The 22,562-nt window shown below is 38.4% G+C and overlaps 1 protein-coding gene across 1 annotated transcript; it reads right to left on the bottom strand.

Moving 5' to 3' along the window:
- Positions 1–1,317: 1,317 nt before the first annotated feature.
- Positions 1,318–21,740, bottom strand: LOC121369042 (V-type proton ATPase subunit S1-like). The gene is made up of 9 exons (XM_041493855.1): positions 21,618–21,740; positions 19,232–19,358; positions 17,764–17,841; positions 16,179–16,401; positions 13,758–13,840; positions 12,817–13,043; positions 8,539–8,604; positions 3,788–4,007; positions 1,318–1,548 (listed from the first exon to the last, which is right to left on the bottom strand). The coding sequence occupies exons 1-9, from the start codon at positions 21,713–21,715 to the stop codon at positions 1,339–1,341; spliced, it is 1,332 nt and encodes a 443-aa protein (XP_041349789.1). The 5' UTR covers positions 21,716–21,740; the 3' UTR covers positions 1,318–1,338.
- Between the last annotated feature and the right edge of the window lie 822 nt (positions 21,741–22,562).

The raw sequence follows: 22,562 nt of genomic DNA, 5'->3' as shown, positions 1-22,562 counted from the left end.
CGTTGTTGTCCAGATTCGGCTCTTTTTTCTTTCTTTTTGTTTTTAAATTTGGGCAAAAATCAGTTTGTCCCTTCCAAACAGAAATGGGAAGCCATCGACGTAGTTTGGAACAATAACAACGACTGTGGGTCTCATCTCGTAAAAAGTTCCCAGGCCTACAAATGTCACGGTAACGATCGTTTCCTATGATTATTATATCGAGTATGACTATTCAACAAAGCAGAACAGACGACCGAACATGTCATCCAAGACTGCATAAACCTACAGCAGCTGAGGGAGACTACCTGGACAACTACAACAACTCTCCAGAAGAAGAAATCTACAGAGAACAGTATCATTCATAGTCACTGCTGGCCTCGACGTGTAGTCAACAAGCGAACGAAAAGAAGAAGAAGACTATTCAACAAAAATAATATATAAATATATATAATTATTACCCCAGTGGTCACTCATAACAGGGAAAATATTTTCCATATTTTCTCAGTGAGAAATATTCTGCATTGGTTTAACGAACAATACTATTGGACAATTTGACGCTTACAAACCAATGACTTTGTTGGTACTAAATATGACGTCATCACGATATGACAAACACACAAAATGACGTCATGTAGTTTAAAGAGTTTGCCTTTACGGGTATCTGTTTTTGGTGTTAAATTAATAACAAAATGTCATTTTAATGCATTCATTATAGATTTGGAAGCAGAATAAAGAGAACTTGTGTTTTTTAAAATTATCTATGAACGTGATTAAATTACGTTATAGTAATTCTCAGAACAGTGCGTAGTGGTTTACATCATTTTTATACAGGTTGGCCTTCGTGCATGTGCGTGGAAAATAAAGGTTTTTAGAGAAAAAATAGCTGAGGTAATAAACAGAATAACAAACTCGGTTCCAGTTATTATCAAATTTATGTCCCTCATGAAATAATTTTCATTTGTCACTCGCTAAAGCTTGTGACAACTGGAAATTATTTCACTCGGGACATAAATTTGATTATAACTGGTAACTCGTTTATTATCCTCTATTAAAACAGTTTCTGATGGGTTCCCCTGATAACAAAGCAAGGAATCGAAAAAGTCACATGACCGGAACTACAGGGAGCATACAGTGAAGAATTTTAGGCCATCCCATTGGCCGTGGGATGTTCGGACCAGACCACTCGCGTGGGGGTGGGGTGGGGTGGGAGGTGGGGGGGGGGGGGGGTTTGGGGAGGTGCACTTGTGACGACAGGTAATGTGAAAAGAAATTTTAAATCCTATGGCCGGAGTTCCCCCAATGTGCAGTCTACTTAACACAAACAAAAACACCCCAAAATCTATCACGAAGTTCATCTGCTTATTCCTGGACATTAACGTTAACAGTTTTGCCCTTGGGGTCGTCAAATCGGTCCATGGTGCTGAGACCGGCCAGCATGTACATTCCACAGAAGAGAATGAACACCAACATTGCCACGGGCAGCAGCCCCATCAGAATGGGGGTGGTGAAGTAGCCCACGCAGTCCCACCCATCACCAAACCGATTTCCCTTGCTTCGAAATGGCTGAAACTGCAAGAGAGAGAAAACATTAATGTGAAAAGAAAAAAAAAAATGTTTTGTTTGTTTAATTAATTAATCATCAGCTATTGGATGTCAAATATTTGATAATTCTGACACATTAATCATCAGTGGAAACATGCTACATTTTTTTTCAAAAGCAGCAAGGTATCTTTTATATGCACTTTCCCACAGACAGGAAAGCACATACCACGGCCCTTTGTCCAGTTGTGGTGCACTAGTTGGAATGAGAAAAAAATCCAACCAGTTGAATGGTTCCACCAGGGTAGGTCGATCCTGCGAGACAAGCACCCCAGGCGAGCACTCAATTGAGAAAACCATTAAATATCATGGTTACATAAATTAAAACAGTTCCCTGAAAACCATTAAATATCATGGCTACATACATTAAAACAGTTCCCTGAAAACCATTAAATATCATGGCTACATAAATTAAAACAGTTCCCTGAAAACCATTCAATATCATGGCTACATAAATTAAAACAGTTCCCTGAAAACCATTAAATATCATGGCTACATAAATTAAAACAGTTACCTGAAAACCATTAAATATCATGGTTACATAAATTAAAACAGTTCCCTGAAAACCATTAAATATCATGGTTACATAATGTTAAAGTTACATTCTCTGGTTACCATATTATAACATCATTTACAAATATGAAATACAGGCTCAAATGCACTTTTAAAAAACTTGTGTGTGTTCGCTATGAACGGAGATCGGCAAAAGTATACCCTCGATTCGTCGCCTGTGCCGCCATAGCTCGGCAAAGCACAAACGACATACTGTTGTCAGTTTCAGTTAACACGTGCGTTTGCCAATTTCAAATTGTAGTGTTCGTCTCAAAAAATTAAAAGAGAAATCTTGCGCTGTATGAAGAACGTTCGGTTGAGGATACGGTACTAGAGTCTTTAGTTAAAACCGGTTTGATCTTGACAACGTATTATCGACAGTTGTACATTCCTATTTCAGAATATATATTTTATAAAGTGTTAGTAGAACTTTCAAAGTTTAGTTTGTATACTAGTAACACATTAATTATGTATATATTTTAAAAATAAAATAAACAATGAAAGTTTTCACTTCTTAATTTTACGTGTTAAAATCGACAAATTGAAATAAATATTATTTTGTTTGGAAAGAGTAAAGTTGGGGGGGGGGGGGAAGGGGGGGGGTGTGTGTTTAACGACATCAAAGATAAAGCATACTGATTTAATAATCATCCGACCCCATACATCCGTAAATAAAATGTGCTGAGTACGTCATTAAATAAAACATATCCTATCCTTCCTTCCATCTGCTGTTGGATGTCTAACATTTGGTAATTTTGACATATAATCTTAGAGAGGAATCGGGTGCATGTGCAGGGGGAGGGTATTGGAGGTCAAAACCCTTACTTGCCAAAGCTTAAAAAAAATTGAAATGTATTTCTTGGGGGAGCATGGCCCCATATAAACTTCACTCAACACAGTCTATAACCCCAACCCCGCTGAAATCCCTGCACACGTGCCTTGGAAACCCACTACATTTTTTTTTAGCAAGTGATCGTTTATATGTACCATCCCACAGACAGGATATCACATACCATGGTCTTTTTGTATACCTGCCGATGGGGATCGATCCTAGACTGATCATGCATTTAAAACCCCCCACCTTTTTTAATGAATTAAAATAAAATATAGTCTTGAAAAATGTTACGTAAATCGAACACAGTACCCTCTTCCTCTACCCCTAGAGCGTCACGTAATTAGTAACACCCCCTTACATGTAACGTGTATGCCAACAGCTGGCCACTGTCAAAATTTCAAGGCAAATCCCCCACTCACCGACCCCTGGAAAGGCGTTGTACCATACCTCTATGGATATAAATATGTTTTGGAGATATGAGACGACCCCTCAATCAAGACAGTTAAATTTGTTCAAAAACTGTGAAATCTGACGTGATCTCTTGTTGGGGAAATCTATACTTGTGATAAGCCAATGAAAACCGAGATTGGTACGAGTCCGTCAAAAGTGCCCAACTTTCAAAATATTTGCTTTGTTTTTGACCTGTATAAGCCAGCGTAGTGAAACCAATGCGGAGTGCGGCGTCATATATGCACCAAACGTAATTGGATTTTCTGTTCTATATGCTTAAATAATAAAAATATTCTAGGGAATGTAGTTTTAAAACAAAGTTACCTGAAAAACATTAAATATCATGGCTACATAATATTAAATGCGAGTTACCTGAAAACCATTGAATGTAATTTTCACGTAGGTTCCATTCTTGTCTATTGAGGTCAAGGTCATAAGAGAGCAGTGATATGAGAACTTGACGGGCAGATCCATGTACAGCTCCCGCACGTTCATCAACAAGTCCTTCACGGAATTAGACTGGTTCGCACTGTCCACACTCACAGTGAGGTTCTGCAACGACCAGGCCATTGCATGTGTTTTCAGCTCAAACCTGAAAGAAGAGATGGCAAGAATGGACGGAAGGAAGGAAATATTTTATTTAACAACACACTCAACACATTTTATTTATGGTTATATGGTGTCAGACATATGGTTAAGGACCACACAGATAGAGAGAGAGGAAACCCACTGTCGCCACTTCATGGGCTACTCTTTACGATTAGCAGCAAGGGATCTTTTATATGCACCATCCCACACAGGATAGTACATACTAAGGTCTTTGCTACACCAGTTGTGGAGCACTGGCTGGAATGAGAAATAGCCCAATGGGGCCACCGACGGTGATTGATCCTAAACCGACTGTGCATCAATCGAGCACGTTACCATTGGGCTATGTCCCACCCCCTGAAGAATGGAATGAATGAAGAATCCATAACAGGTAGAAGACCACAGCTATTTGTGAATCTTCAGCCCCTGACATCATAAACAGTTAAAGTTAAAGCATATTCATTTAATTAATCATCGGCTATTGGATGTCAAACATTTGGTAAATCTAACACGGAAATCCACTACTTTTTCCTAATGCAGCAAGGGATCTTTTATATGCATTTTCTAACAGACAGGAAAGCACATGTACCATGGCCTTTGACCAGTTGTTATGCACTGGTTGGAACGAGAAAACACCCAATCAGCAGAATGGATCCAATGAGGTGGTTCGATCCTATGATGGAAGCACCTCGAGCGAGCACTCAACTGATCGAGCTAAATCCCATCCCCCACCGGTTAGAAGAGACAGCAAGAATGAAGAATTCATAACAGGTTAGAAAGAAATGGTTTATTTAAAGACACACTATGGCTTTATCGATTAGCAGCAAGGGATCTTTTATATGCACCATCCCATAGAGAGGATAGCACAAACCACAGCATTTAATGTACCAGTCCGTGGTTGCACTAGCATGAGCGAGAAATAGCCAGGGACAGGGATCGATCCCAAACCAACCTCGCATCAAGTAAGCACTCTACTGCTGGGCTATGTGACCCCCCCCCCCCCCCCCCCCCCCCCCCCCCCAATCACCAATAATAGGTAAAAGACCAGAGTTATTTGTGAATCTTCAGCTGAGATTTACGCATACCAGCCCTTGGCAACATAAATTCCCACCTATCTGACCATTTTATCATACATACACTACATTATCGTGTTTGCTGATTAGGTATGAGTGAGAACTCTATTAACATTCACATATACCACAAAGGTTTCTGGCACCTCCATCTCTATCTGACCCTCGACAGATTATTTATGTATGAAAAGAAAAATTTGGTCGCAATTTCCAAGGTCATGCCTTGTAGCGGAGAGGGGGGTAGCATTTACCCCCCCCCCACCACCCCAAGTGCCCTTTTTGTCCAAGCCAAGAAGACCCTATATTATTGTGCCCTTATTCTTATTCTACTCCCACCATGTTATTTTCAGCTGGGTATGACTGATTTCTAATCAAACATTCTGAGAGTACTGCTGAAGGAACTGATGTCACCTACCTGGTGACTAATTCTCTTATCTCCTAAAGCCATAACTCTGTGAAAAAATGGATAAATCACCATAAAACTTAAAGTTGATCTGTAACTGTACCAATCTAATTAAAATTAGCTCCACTATTACATGTGGATCTAACAGCAGCCCGTTGGAGCTAATGTCCAGTCGACCTTTCATTCGACCAATCAAAACCTTACTTGCAAAATCATGCTAGTGATTTGAAAAGAATTTGAAAACATTCGGGATTATGCCGAGGGTATACAAAATGATTCTGGTAAATTACAATAGACCGTGGGCCCACTATACCCCCCCCCCCCCCCCCCGGGATTTTTCAAGATGAGTATATCTTTGAAGCCTATCCATAGACATATTCAAATCAGCTTGTCTGCAGGCAATCTGTTGGTGGGTGTGCCTGTAGGACGGAAAAAAAAAACGTGATGGTATAGCCATAAAATCTGTTTATACTAGTATACAATCCAGAGTTTATTACTGCACTTTTCCCCCTGCTTTTTTAATGTTGAAATAGACCAACAAGTTCGCCTATTGCATAAACAGACTCGACCGATATTTTTAGAATTTGTATGCTCCCGAATAACGTTATAAAAGGCAAAGTTTAATTGGTCAATATTTAAATTGTTATTTATAGATGAAATGTCACCTGGACATGGGAGTCCATGCAATGCTGTTAGATCTACTGGTGAGACCAGTAGAACTAATTTTAATCAGATTGTAACTGTACATCATAAAAAAATATATAAAATTCCATCTCAATATCTTGAGGCATTGCAAAAAAAGTCTCATAAATTCAAGGGGCATAAATCTGTCAAAAATGGGTAAATTGTCATGCAAGTCAAACCTGATCTGTAACCGCACATGATAAAGCTATACACAAACATTAAGCTGAATATCTCTTGGCATTGTTAATAAAACATCTGGAAAACTATATATGGGACAGATGGATGGACAGACAGAGAGAGCAGGCCGGAGATGAAGCCTACAGTCCCCACTTGTTATATGGGACAGATGGATGGACAGACAGAGAGAGCAGGCCGGAGATGAAGTCTACAGTCCCCACTTGTTATATGGGACAGATGGATGGACAGACAGAGAGAGCAGGCCGGAGATGAAGCCTACAGTCCCCACTTGTTATATGGGACAGATGGATGGACAGACAGAGAGAGCAGGCCGGAGATGAAGCCTACAGTCCCCACTTGTTATATGGGACAGATGGATGGACAGAGCAGCAGGCCGGAGATGAAGACTACAGTCCCCACTTGTTATATGGGACAGATGGATGGACAGACAGAGAGAGCAGGCCGGAGATGAAGCCTACAGTCCCCACTTGTTATATGGGACAGATGGATGGACAGACAGAGAGAGCAGGCCGGAGATGAAGCCTACAGTTCCCACTTGTTATATGGGACAGATGGATGGACAGACAGAGAGAGCAGGCCGGAGATGAAGCCTGCAGTCCCCACTTGTTATATGGGACAGATGGATGGACAGACAGAGAGAGCAGGCCGGAGATGAAGCCTGCAGTCCCCACTTGTTATATGGGACAGATGGATGGACAGACAGAGAGAGCAGGCCGGAGATGAAGCCTACAGTCCCCACTTGTTATATGGGACATATGGATGGACAGACAGAGAGAGCAGGCCGGAGATGAAGCCTGCAGTCCCCCACTTGTTATATGGGACAGATGGATGGACAGACAGAGAGAGCAGGCCGGAGATGAAGCCTGCAGTCCCCACTTGTTATATGGGACAGATGGATGGACAGACAGAGAGAGCAGGCCGGAGATGAAGCCTGCAGTCCCCACTTGTTATATGGGACAGATGGATGGACATACAGAGAGAGCAGGCCGGAGATGAAGCCTACAGTCCCCACTTGTTGGACCGGTAGGGGACTAATATTAATAAAATGTTCTGGATCCTATTGGATGCCTATAGACTTGACTAAAGATTTCCAAAGCTATCTTAGCTATATATTGTAAAACCATCATAGGCTATGACATCATTACAAAACGCACCCCACAGCCTATGGCAGTTTTACAGTCTCAGGTGTCTGGGGGCAAAATATCCACCCCTCCTACATGCTCACCCATTACAATGCCAGTGTCGGACTCACTCACCCATTACAATGCCAGTGTCGGACTCACTCGCCCATTACAATGCCAGTGTCGGACTCACGCAATACAATGCCAGTGTCGGACTCACTCACCCATTACAATGCCAGTGTCGGACTCACTCGCCCATTACAATGCCAGTGTCGGACTCACTCGCCCATTACAATGCCAGTGTCGGACTCACTCACCCATTACAATGCCAGTGTCGGACTCACTCGCCCATTACAATGCCAGTGTCGGACTCACTCGCCCATTACAATGCCAGTGTCGGACTCACACAATACAATGCCAGTGTCGGACTCACTCACCCAATACAATGCCAGTGTCGGACTCACTTACCCAATACAATGCCAGTGTCGGACTCACTCACCCATTACAATGCCAGTGTCGGACTCACTCACCCATTACAATGCCAGTGTCGGACTCACTCACCCATTACAATGCCAGTGTCGGACTCACTCACCCATTACAATGCCAGTGTCTGACTCACTCACCCAGTACAATGTCAGTGTCGGACTCACTCACCCATTACAATGCCAGTGTCTGACTCACTCACCCATTACAATGCCAGTGTCGGACTCACTCACCCATTACAATGCCAGTGTTGGACTCACTCACCCATTACAATGCCAGTGTCGGACTCACGCAATACAATGCCAGTGTCGGACTCACTCACCCAATACAACACCAGTGTCGGACTCACTTACCCAATACAATGCCAGTGTCGGACTCACTCACCCATTACAATGCCAGTGTCTGACTCACTCACCCATTACAATGCCAGTGTCTGACTGTGACTCCCCCATTACAATGCCAGTGTCAAACTCACTCACCCATTACAATGCCAGTGTCGGAATCACTCACCCATTACAATGCCAGTGTCGTACTGTGACTCACCTATTACAATGCCAGTGTCGGACTGTGACTCACCTGAAGGAAACATTGTATTCTTCTGTCTTATTTAAAGGCGTCACTGATTGAAACGACAACTGAAACCTATTAAATAAAATAAAACAATCTTTATATCAATTACTTTCATCTTACTCGTAAAATTCTTTGAAAACTGTCGACCCTGGTCTCAGAAAGTCATCAATAGTCAGTTGATACATCAGTGGTACATGCCACTGTGACTTTAAAACTGATATAAAGTAAACATACTTAGAAATATGGTTCATGCCACTATAGACTTTAAAACTGGTATAAAGTAAACATATTCTGAAATATCCAGGCAATAAGGTAAGTCAAGAATAATCATTTAGATTACATTTCAAATAAGATAAATATGGAACTCTAACATTCTTGTCAATATTTGGTAACTAACAGGATTTAACTAACAATTTACTTATTTCCTTTCCGTTCATTATCATTTCATGTACCGGTGTGTCTTAAGGGATTTAAGACCAAAGCAATGCAGACTGTTAACTTAATAAATTTACTGTCACTTATTTATATATTTAAGCTGTCGCTCGACAAAATCACCAAATGCGAATTAACACCATTTGGAATTTGGCGAATGTATTTCAGTAGTACATGTACTTCGCCAAAAAGCCTATTCGAAAATCATCTGTCGTTTATAGATGTATTGCCTTTTTTAGCTGGTGGGCTAAATGAAACTTGAATTTTTATTTAATGACAGCTTTTCTCAGCAGATTTGCCAAATTGTAAATATTTTATGGGCTTCAGTCTAAATTTTTGTTGCAACCTCAGACATGGATTTAGGAAGCAGCCGACTCCACCCCCTACCCCTCCCCCGTGTTGGCCAAGTCATTAATTTTGCCTTTACTTATATGTAGTCTTGTTTATTACCCACATGGTGAAAAAAGTTTATATTTTGTTTAATGACACCACTAGAGCACATTGATTTATTAATCATTGGCTATTGGATGTCAAACATATGGTAATTTTTGACACAGTCATAGAGAGGAAACCTGCTACATTTTTTCATTAGTAGCATGTGATCTTTTATATGCACCATTCCCCAGACAGGATAGCAAATACCACAGCCTTTTATATACCAGTCGTGGTGCACTGGCTGGAACGAGAAATAGTCCAATGGGCCCACCGACGTGGATCGATCCTAAACCGACCGCGCATCAGGCGTGCACTTTATCACATCCCGCCCCCATATGGTTAACGTCTGGGTGTGTTGTACAAATTTCATATGCACCACCAGTTGAGTATTATTTGTTAAATGACATCATTTCGGTAAGCGACATCATCTTCCCTGGTCTTAGCTCCATGCATTCGCAAGTCTCATTATGTTAGAAGTAAATGTCAGAGCTTACATTATTTGAAGGTAGGTAATAAATAAAATAACACTCACTTTCGATAAGATATAATTTTTAGAAACTTGTCAACTTCCCATGGTATCAGACCTCACTTTCATTCTGCCATATAGGAACATGGCAAGTTCACTTATTACGTAAAAATGATATCAAGCAAAAATTAGTGTGGTTATCTATATTTATCAATGCCACCGAACTACATGTACATTCTGAGATGAGAATGGGTTTCGAAAAGAAAAAAAAATCCTGCAATTTTAACATTGGTACCAGGATACTGAGAGCAGGGCTTCTAGATTATGGTAGCCCCACTCCCGTGGCTAGTGATATTCAATGATGGGCTAGTAAATAACTAATATTACCATACCCGACGGCTAGTGAAAAAAAGTTGACAAATGCTGAATTTCAGTCTATGTTATAAATATGAATATGCTGCCCCCACCCCTGCCACCCCACAATCTTGGTGTTTTTATCTCTTTAGGTAACATATCTAATTATTACTATTAGTAAAATTATATTAAGTAAAGTAGGGCTAGTGAATATTTAACCATGGCAAGTACATTTTTAAAATCACTGATCCCATGGCTAGTCTGTTTTGTAAAAATTCTAGAAGCACTGCGAGAGTAACCCTAGGGTTATTATTGCATAAAATGACATCCCCACCACCATTCAGAATGTATGCAAAGTACCAGCTGAAACCATATCATACATTTTGGAAAGAGAATATGGAAAATGCTAGCCAAACAATGGAAAATTCTGAAAACACTGTACAGACAATTAAAAATTTCTAATTCTGGATATACCCGGAAAACTTTCATATCTGTACATCATATTAATGTTATGCCCCCGCACTATCAGGCATCGAAACAATCACTGTGTCTGGTAACTAATGGCTTCTAGAATTCTTTTTAAATCCACTAGCCATGGAAACAGTAATTTTAAAAATTTACTAGCCACGATTAAAAATTCACTAACCCTACTTTACTTTTAAGTTAATACAATTTTACTAAATAATAGTAATATCAGATATGTCACCTAACATTGGGGGTTAGAGTCAGGTCAGTATATTCATATTTACAAAATAGACGTAACTGCAACATTTGACAATTTCGGTTTTCACTAGCCGTCGGGCATGACAACTGTAGTTATTTACAAGCCCAACATTGAATATTACTAGCCATGGGAGTGGGGCTACCATTATCTAGAAGCCTTGGGTAACCCGTGTACAGGTTACCACAAAATACAGACCTGGTAACCTAAAGGTTCAACACATTCAAGAAAGAAAAAGAAAGAAATGTTTTATTTAACGACACACTCAACACATTTTATTTACGGTTATATGGCATCAGACATATTGTTAAGGACCACACAGATTTTGAGAGGAAACCAGCTGTTGCCACTACATGGGCTACTCTTTCCGATTAGCAGCAAGGGATCTTTTATTTGCGATTCCCACAGGCAGGATAGCACAAACCATGGCCTTTGTTGAACCAGTTATGGATCACTAGTTGGTGCAAGTGGTTTACGCCTACCCATTGAGCCTTGCAGAACACTCCCACTCAGGCTTTGGAGTCGGTATCTGGATTAAAAATCCCATACCTCGACTGGGATCCGAACCCAGTACCTACCAGCCTGTAGACCGATGGCCTAACCACGACGCCGTTGAACAACAACACATTCAAGGTTCACATGTGACCAAATCTTGCTTCAGCCAATTTTCAGATATGTAGAGTATATACTCAGGGCTACAAACAGTACTTGCCCGCCAAATGCGAGTAAACCTTCTTACGGATGATTTAAAAAATGCAACTACCAGCCCAACGGTCTATTTGTGTTTTTGATTTCATTTGACACGTGATGGTGATCACTTACCAAATGTTATTAATAATGTTTTGTCAATATATCTATATATTTAATTTGAAGTATGGACACTGTATATTATATTATTATTAATAATATATTGTTCTATAGACTGGCGGACTAGTAGAAATTCTGGTGGGCTAGTAAATTTTAGTTGGTTAGGTCCGGCAGGTTACTTAAATATTTTTCATTTCTGCACGTCTGTATCCTTGAAAATTATTAAAATGTGGTTAATTTAAGATTTTTTTAATTAACCAAATACCAAATACTGTAGCCACTTTGTAAAATATTTAACAATCGACTAATTTGGCAATAGACAGGGTGAGCCCTGAAAGTTATATTTCCATTATTACTATAAAATACCATCACCGACTCACCAACACTTTGCTATTCATTCACACCACTGTTCTCTCTGTACTGATACTGTATATGTATCTTAATAACACTCAGTGGATGAAGATTTAGGCAGTATAGTTTTAGCTTAATGAGATTTCTTTGGCGAGTGAAGTACCGTTCTCGACTTTCCCGGTATGTGGAAACCTCCTGGTACCCTGAACGACCAGTCTCAACTTATTTCGATGCCTCACTACACTCGTTAAAAAATCCTAGTTCTGGATAGCCAGTGGCCTGATCCGGGACAGAACCACTAGAGCACATTGATTTGTTAAACATTGGGTATTGGATGTCAAACATTTGGTAATCTTTACATATAATCTTAGAGAGGAAACCTGCTATATTGTCCATTTGTACTAAGTGATATTTTACATGCTCCATCCAACAGACAGGATAGCACATACCACAGCCTTTGATATACCAATTGTAGTGCACTGGCTTGAACGAGAAATAGCTCAATGGCCCCACTGACGGGGATTGACCCCAGCACTAGGTATGTTGCTATTTTCAAAAACAAATGAATGAATAATTGAATGTTTAATGACACCCCAGCACAAAAATACACATTGGTTATAATTGGGTGTCAGAAAAGTTAAGCATATGAAAATATTATTTCCATTAAGAATAGAATTTATATAATTATGTAAAGGATTCAGTAGACCTATTGACTTACACTGCAGTGTTATTCATCACTTCTGTCCCATTGTCGCTGTATTTATCGGGGGCTGTCGGCAAGTTCAACATCTCAACAGACGTCCTGCCTCTCATGATATCCAGCTTAATGCCGCGGGCATAGAAGTAAATCTGGTTGGTGTAGTTCACAAATATGTACGACTTGTTTCCACCTTCCGTAGCTAGCAGGTGACGGCCTCTGTGAGCCGTTTCACTCTTCACATCGCGCTGTAAAAAAAAGAGAAAAGAAGCAATATAACTGTAAATTAAATGTGTTGAGGTGTGTCATTAAATAAAACATTTCCTTTCTTCTTTCCTTCAATCTACCAAGCCCCACAAATGTCACGGTCGCCTACGTTCAAGGGCCATAATTCTGCCAAACATGGATACATTCCAGTTTTGACAGTTATGTCCCTTGAATAAATTCCAAAACTTGATCTGGCTATAAAATATTTTTTTATTTTGTTTAATGACACCACTAGAGCACATTGATTTATTAATCGTCGGCTATTGGATGTCAAACATTTTTTTTATTTTGTGACAGTCTTCACGAGGAAACCTGGTATATTTTTTTATTAGTAGCAATGGATATTTTATTTTCATCATCCCACAGACATACTGCACATATCATGGCCGTGGATATACCAGTCGTGGTGTACAATCCTAAACCGACCGCACATCAGATGTATAGTTAAGGACCACACAGATATTGATAGAGGAAACCTGCTGTCGCCACTTCATTAGCTACTCTTTTTGATTAGCAGTAAGGGATCTTTTATATGCACCATCCCACAGACAGGGTAGTACATCATACCACAGCTTTTGATATACCAGTCGTGGTGCACTCGCTGGAACAAAATGGTCATTAGAGGAAACCTGTTACATTTTTCTAGACTGACCAATACATCCGGCTAGCTATACATGTTTAATCACGACAGTTACCTTTGACCTCTTGGCTGTGTACATTGCTGTGTACTGAATGGCCATCTTCCCCAGCTGTTTGATTACTTCAGCAATCAGTTCATCTGGATGAAAAAAAAAAAATCATAAAATTATATTAATAAATAAAATTTTATCAAATATTAAATAATAATTAACATACTAAGTGATCAGCTGATTAAAACGTACAGATTGATACATAAACTAGCTAACTAAAAGTACTGAAAAAAACTAAAACCAATCACCAATCAGTTAATCTGGATAAAAAAAAAAAAAAATTCATAAAATTATATTAAAAAATAAAGTTTTATCAAATATTACATAATAATTAACACACCAAGTGATCAGCTGACTAAAACTTACAGACCGATACATAAACTAGCTAACTAAAAGTACTGAAAAACCAAAAAAAACACCAATCACCAATCAGTTCATCTGGATGAAAAAAAACATTCATAAAATTATATTAATAAATAACATTTTATCAAATATTAAATAATAATTAACACACTAAGTGATCAGCTGACTAAAACGTACAGACTGATACATAAACAAGCTAACTAAAAGTACTGAAAAAAACAACAGAAAGCAAAACAAGTTAAAGCAATACATATCCTCAATGGGGCCCCAAACATTTTTCGCATCTACTAAGTTCAAGGTCCATAAAACTGTCAAAAATGGGCAAAACCCAGAGCTTCTACATTATACCATAAATTGGTAGTAGCCGTACTCCCATGGCTAGTGATATTCAATACTGGGCTAGTAAATAACTACTATTGCCATGCCAGACAGAACTTCTAGATTATGGTAGCCGTACTCCCATGGCTAGTGATATTCAATATTGGGCTAGTAAATAACTACTATTGCCATGCCAGGCAGGATTTCTAGATTATGGTAGCCTTACTCCCATGGCTAGTGATATTCAATACTGGGCTAGTAAATAACTACTATTGCCATGCCAGGCAGGACTTCTAGATTATGGTAGCCTTACTCCCATGGCTAGTGATATTCAATATTGGGCTAGTAAATAACTACTATTGCCATGCCAGGCAGGACTTCTAGATTATGGTAGCCTTACTCCCATGGCTAGTGATATTCAATATTAGGCTAGTAAATAACTACTATTGCCATGCCCGACAGCTGGTGAATTTGTTTTGTCAGATGTTGCAGTTAAGTCTATTTTGTAAATATGAATATCCTTCCCCCACCCCCACCCCCCATTGTTAGTGTTTTACAGCTATATATCTCTCTCTCTTTAGGTGACATATTTTACTATTAGTAAAACTGTATTAACTTTAAGTAAAGTAGGGCTAGTGAATTTTTAATCATGGCTTGTACATTTTTTAAATCTTTGATCCCATGACTGGTGGATTTGATAAAACTTGTAGAAATCCTGAAAACCCCATGAAAGTTAAACTGACTTATAACTCTACATGACAAAGTTCCACACAACATTTCAGCTGAATATCTTGAAGTATTGCAAAAAAGCAAGTCCTGACATAGTAACACAGGGCTTCTAGAAATTTTTATAAAATCCACTAGCCATGGGATCAGTGATTTTAAAAATGTACTAGCCACAATTAAAAATGCACTAGCCCTACCTTACTTTAAGTTTATACAGTTACTAAATAATAGTAATAATCAGATATGTCACCTAAAAAGGGAGATAGAGCTTAAAAACACTAACATTGTGTGTTGGGGTGGGGGCAGGATATTCATATGTACAAAATAGACTTAACTGCAACATTGACCCCAAAAAAAGTTCACTAGCTGTCGGGCATGGCAATAGTAGTTATTTACTAGCCCAGCATTGAATACCACTAGCCATGGGAGTGGGGCTACCATAATCTAGAAGCCCTGTAACACATTAATTATCAATTACTTAATTCTTAGTTTCTATCACATGTTTAATGAAAATATTCAATTGTCTTGATTAAAGTTTATTACCGGAAGTAGATGTCCTTGAAAGCAAATAAATATTATGATTTGAATCGAATGTATAATTCAGAATGCTTTTGAATGAAAGCGGAATATGACGAAACACTAAGAAGTGTATAGATAAATGTTCACTTCACAGATTTTGATCACATTTCTCCCCTTTCTCCTTGGAAGGGAGAAGTCACTTCTCCTACTTTTTTAATTCTAGATTAGGGCCCGCTGAACTCTCTCCTAAGTGGTCAGACTAAGCCCACAGTTAAAGCTGATGGTGAAACGACAGGTGTGCGGCACAGATAGCCACAAGAGACAAGCACATGTCACAGCTGGAAAGAACAAGGACTGGGATGTGGAGTTGGAAAGCAAAAGAACTTGAAAGATGGAAGCAGTTGCGAGATTGGGAAGAAATGAGATGGAATTCAAAGGAGAGAAAGGAAAGGAGACAATAGTATATACAATAAAAAAAGAAAAAAAGTTTGACCAATATACCATTCTTTGAAAAAGCTTTTCCTTCATCAGCCGCGCCCTGAATGGCAGGAAGAGTTACCAGGATAAGATAACTCTCATCCTTGTTGAGGGACAGTTTGGACAACTCTGATGGTGAAGTCACCTGATGTATTTTGCCCACAAAGTCTTTTTTCAGAAGGTCAAGGACAGAGTGTGGAGAATGGACTGATGGCAGATCAGCAGAAAAATGGTCGTCCATGAAACCCTACATGTGAAAAAAATATATATGAATCGATTTGTAAAATGAAATTACAGTGTACCCTCGATTTATTGCCCCCCGATTTAACGCTAACCTCGCATACCGCCAACTTTCTTTAAAGTACCGTTTTCATTCATGTTTATTTCCCTCGATATAACGCCACCCTCGGTATCCGCCATCCGCCAACGACATTTTTGAACCGAACTCCATTTAACCATTATAATTCCCTCGATTTTGCCGCCAATGGTCTGGTCACAAAGTTGATTATAGTGACATAATTACTAGCGATCTGTTGATTAGGGAAATCCTAACACCGTTGTACACTGGCAGTACACACTGAATCTGTTTTTGTTTATTGTGTAGCAATTAACGGATGTAAGTGATAGAATTGTTTAGGCAGGCGCGGTGTTTGTGTCCAATCAACACTTGGTATAGAAAGAACAACCGCTATAGTGATCACGTGACAGATGGGTACATTAGATTCATTATTTCAATCGCGGATTGAACAAAAATAAATGTATTTCACAGATCGATTGAAATGTGTGCGTTTTATGTTTTAGTGTATTGACTTGCCATGTTTATAGACAAATAAAATAATAATGTTGTTACCTGGTTGTTGTTACTTTTGTTACTGTTATTTACATTTAAAACATATCATATTCTTGACATTCAGCAACTTAAAAAAAAAAAAAAGTTTGGTTGTAAACCCAAGGCACCCTCACTATACCGCCAACTCGATATAACGCCAACATTATTTTGGAACATTGGTTGGCGTTAAATCGAAGTTATACTGTATATCAAAACTAGCATGTATAAAAAATAATAATTAAAAAATAATAATAATAAAAATTACAGAGCAACTATTACATTAAACAAGGAAGGAAATGTTTTATTTAATGACGCACTCAACACATTTTATTTACGGTTATATAGCGTCAGACATATGGTTAAGGACCACACAGATATTGAGAGAGGAAACCCGCTGTCGCCACTTCATGGGCTACTCTTTTCGATTAGCAGCAAGGGATCTTTTATATGCACCATCCCAGTGACAGGATAGTACATACCACGGCCTTTGTTACACCAGTTGTGGAGCACTGGCTGGAATGAGAAATGGCCCAATGGGTCCACCGACGGGGATCGACTACGCATCAAGCGAATGCTTTACCACTGGGCTACGTCCTGCCCTGCATTTATACAAATGCTTAAAAATATGTAGCCACTTCGATAAAAACAATTATTATATTATTTTTTTGTCTATGGTGTTACACTGAAATAATGAAATGTTATGATCGCATTAATTTCAGGATCTTCAGGATATTATATTAAGGTTCAACTTTAACAAAAATATCTGTGTCTGCAACAAACCTTAACATTCTTAAAGGCACCTCCATCACTGAAGGGGTTGTATACATCAGCATGCTTTGTGAAATCTTCCAAACTCAGCTGCAATAAACAAGATTGGGGTTCAAAACTTGCAGGAGGAAACAACTGGAACTGAATTACAATCATGAATGTTTCTGTTAGTAAATGTATTGTCAGTTGTTAGAAAAATGCATGAATAAAACTTCACATATATTGTGAACAAACAAGCATTGTGATAAAAACAGTTTGCTTTCACCCAGCCTATGTTTATAATAGTTGTTCAATGATTGACCATTTCAATGTACTCAGTCTCATAGCAAGATAGCTTAAGATAAATGGCTACAGCTAGACATGTTGCCAGTGCCAGATTTATAACGGGGCAAAGGGGGCAATTGCCCCGGGCCCCCTTGCCAGAGTGGCTCCCCAGACTAAGGACTTTCTTTATTAAAAAATGTAATAATTACAAAAATTAGTTGTTGTTTTTTGTCATGGACCTGAAGCCACCCCCCCCACCCCCCCCCACCCCTCCACCCCCCCCCCCCCCCACCCCCCCCCCCACCCCCCCCCCCCCCCCCCCCCCCCCCCCCCCCCCCCCCCCCCATATCCGTCTAAATCCGGCCCTGCATGTAGCTGATCTTGTAGCTGTTGCAAATTTTAATTACCATATGCACATAATAATAATAATCAATGAAGGCCGCTTTGACTTTCTTCAGGGTTCAACAAATCAACTAACCCCTGGTGCATTTTTCATCTGGGACAGTGGAAATTATCAAATGTATTACAATAATACATAGGGCATTAGCCAAAGCTTCTGTGAGGGCTAGTCAGTGTTTCTGCCAGAAAGAAATTTTTGGGTAAGGTGCTATGGAATTGAATGCAACCACAATCAACAGGCAGGGTTTCCGCCAGAGGGTAAAATGGGTATGGCGCCATACCCAAATTTCATACAGTAATGATAAGAGTCATTAATTTTGTCAAAATGTTAACTTAAAAAAATTTAATCTGCAAAAACATTTGGGTATGGCGCCATACGGCATACCCGTTTTACTTTCTGGCAGAAACCCTGCTCGTGACTTTCTCAAACATTTGTCGAAGACGGTTTTCTTAAGCTGCAAAGGGATCTTTTATATGCACCTCCCCCATGGAAAATAAAACATTCCAACAGCGATTGATTAACAAGTCAGTGTGTTCTAGTGGTGTCAGTAAACAACAACACACTTTAAATTCATTGCAACTGTGGCAATCACTCTACCACTGAACTACATCCCACTCCTGCTGGTTGAGGAGCTGGCAAAATACCAGGCCTCTAGCAATAGGGGGAGGGTGCATCCACTAAGACGTAAATGAACATTTTGTCATAATCTATATAAAGGTAAACTAATATATAGCTTGTGGGCCGACCCCATTATGGAGGCTGTGACACCCCCACCCCCCACCCAGATATCGTTCCTGCACGGCTGAACATATGTACCTTGTCTTGAATGAATGCAACCAGGTTCTGTCCTGGTTTTGATGTTAATGGGGCAATATATTTCTGATGAAAGGAACTGCTATCAATGCTGTTACCAGCATACGTTGGGGGTAGATCACTCAATGGTCTGAAAAAGCAACAAAAAAACAAGAAGAAGATGGAATTAACATGACACTAATAGTTATTCAATGGGGTTGAATAGTCTAACAGAACTGTGGTTTACAAATAAATAGGAATAACTAATAGAATTTGATTGCATATTATGTAACATATGTTCATGATAATATTACATATTTTAAAAATGCATGCAATTCCTCACTGGCTGTGAATTTAGTTGGATTTCTGGATTCTGTGAATTTTGGATCGGAAATGGAATTAAGATTACGACATGGAATCTCAAAATCCAGCAAAAGCTCTCTGAATCTCTTAAAAATAAATAATTAATATAAACTGCAATGTTAACTGAGCCCTAAAGGCTGCGAAAATGCAAGGGGAGTTCGGGGGCATGCTCCCCTTAATGTTTTTTTTTAATTTCCAGTTGTTTTTAGATGCATTATGGAATACACGAGGGTGTCATGTACACTTATAGGAGATATTTTAAGATAGATTTTAATAATAATGTTTATTATTATTAAATATTTGCATAATGTCAAAACAATAATTTGAAAAAGAAGTATAAAAGTATTAGACTAAGCACAAACATATAATACATATTACTGAATTACTGATTGTAATATGTATTATCTGTTATCTATCTATTTATCTAAAAGTAAAACCCAGGTCTTCTAGAACTTTAAAAAAATCCACTAACCATGGGATTGGTGATTTGAAAAATTAATTATCTATGATTGAATATTCATTAGCCCTACTTCTGTATGTATATCAGGGGTTCTAGAATTTAAAAAATAATTGACTTCCCATACTGACCAATGGATAAAAAAGTTACTGGTCATGATAAAAAATTCACCTGCTAAATTGTAATCACTCAGTGACTGATAAAACAAATAAAAGAAAGTAAATATTTTTTTTATATATGTAAGTGCCGTACATGTTTAAATTTGTGTTAATTCATCATATAATAATGCACTTAAAAATAAGTTCTTTCAAGTCTTGCAAATTTAATTATGTAATGTTTAAATCTAATTTAAAAAACAACACAAAAACCCAAAGACCAAACAAAAAAAAAAACATTTGGAAGTTCGTAAAACAATATGCTTATGTGCAACCTTAAAAAAACCCACCCTGATCTGACGAGACTGGTCACCATTTAATTTGTTACGCCTGCACTATGTTAGAGTAACAACTGTTTGGGTACCAGTCACTTAGTAGACTGTAGTTAAAGGAAAATTGTACCAAAATGACTGCAACATTTTGTTAACTTGGACTTTAATAAAATTACATCTGTAAGTATATTCATTTCAGGGATGGAGCATTATGCCGCATAGATTACTGGTGACCATATATTCATTAGTGAACTGTTGCATGTGAAAAGAAATCGAAAGTATTGACTTGTAGATCCGTTTTCCTTTTTACATATGACCGATGTTGGTTGATTTTTTAAAACAAATTTAATTTGACCATCATCATGATGGTTTATTTGTTTTCCCTTCACTGGCCACCGGCCCCTAGGGGAAACGCTGTATAAAGTAACAAGTGTTTACTCTTGTGGCCATATGTTAAAGATTGTTTTGCTCAACAACACCACAAGAGCACATTGATTTATTAATCATCTGCTATTGTATGTCAAACATTTGGTAATTCTGACCCGTAGTCATAAGAGGAAACCTGCTACATTTTTCCATTAGTAGCATGGGATCTTTTATATGCACTTTCCCAGAGACAGGAAAGCACATACCACAACCTTTGATCAGTTATGGTGCACTGGCTGGAACCAGAAAAACCCATACAGTTGAATGGATCCACCGAGGTGGTTCGATCCTGCGACACAAGCACATCAGACAAGTACTCAACTGACTGAGCTAAATCCCGTCCCATATGGCCATATGTGCCACACACCTGCAATTTCCCATAAACTTATAGGCCTATATTCAATAATATTGGTAGAATACATTTTATTTATTTTATACTGAAACTGGCCAAATTTAGTGGAAACTGCAAGGCCCATGACATAATGCAAGTGAACATTCTGAGCAAGCTGTTGAAGCATACGCCCAAGACAGTGGAAAATGCGCTCACGTTCATGTTTTACCCAATTAATATTATTATTAATTTATCATCACTCAGCATTCACTGTTGACTGTGCCGGTGCTGTCACGTGACGAGGGCAGGTAGTGTAAAAACCATAAAGACCGACAATTGTTGTTAGGATTATTCACCGATTTATTAAAACATATTACAATGTAGTTTTTTCTTAAAGAATCTGTACCTGGTAGGTGACCATAAAAGAACTGGAACTTTATCGGCAACTGAAACGCAGCAGAACAGGAAAAGTAAAGCAAAGGAGGAAATGTACGTTTTCTCCATTTTGATTATTATTGGACACGTGATGTTTCACGTGATAGGATATATTAACTTATTTTTCTCTGCTGCGCTTTATAAACAGATAACCGATATGAACCAAAAACGAGACCAAATAAACATTTCATTAGTAAAAATAATTTTGTAATGATTATTTACAAACTGTTGTGACATTATTTTAATAAAACAACATACAATACCGTACACAGTGCTAAACAAAATCGCAATACAACAAACATTACATATAACAATAAATATAAAGTATTATGTTTAAAGTGGGATACAAGTTTTCTAATGATTTACGTTTTGCTGTACAAACGTAGAGAAATTTACAGATACTAGGGTTAGGTAAATATAACTTAATTTGTCTTAAAACCGATAATTTACAATAGTAACATTTTAAACTGTATTTAATTCGGAATTCAAGTATAAACTGAAAGTCATCTTTGCACAATATCTCCTCTATCGCAGAATTTACATATACGTTGGTTTCTATCCAAACCAAATTATCTTTCTGTTTCGACATTTAAACAATGCGAGTGTGAACGATATTTTGTTAGGATGTATCTATCTTTTGCTAATAATGTTTCATAAATATGTCTGAAGATGAAAACTATCAACAACAACACGTTTATGTGACGTTGTCTAAATTTGATACAAAAAAAATGTGGACCTTTGCCCCCTCCAGTAGCCTAATGGTTTTGTAAATATCAGGGGTACGGGTGAAGTTGCTGCTCCATTAATTTTTGTCAAATATCTTTTTGGCAAAAACGGGTGTGTATATATATATATATATATATATATATATATATATATATATATATATATATATATATATATATATATATATATA

Source organism: Gigantopelta aegis, chromosome 3 (assembly GCF_016097555.1).
Source record: "Gigantopelta aegis isolate Gae_Host chromosome 3, Gae_host_genome, whole genome shotgun sequence".
Classification (NCBI taxonomy): domain Eukaryota; kingdom Metazoa; phylum Mollusca; class Gastropoda; order Neomphalida; family Peltospiridae; genus Gigantopelta; species Gigantopelta aegis.
This window is presented reverse-complemented; position numbering and strand designations above follow the sequence as displayed.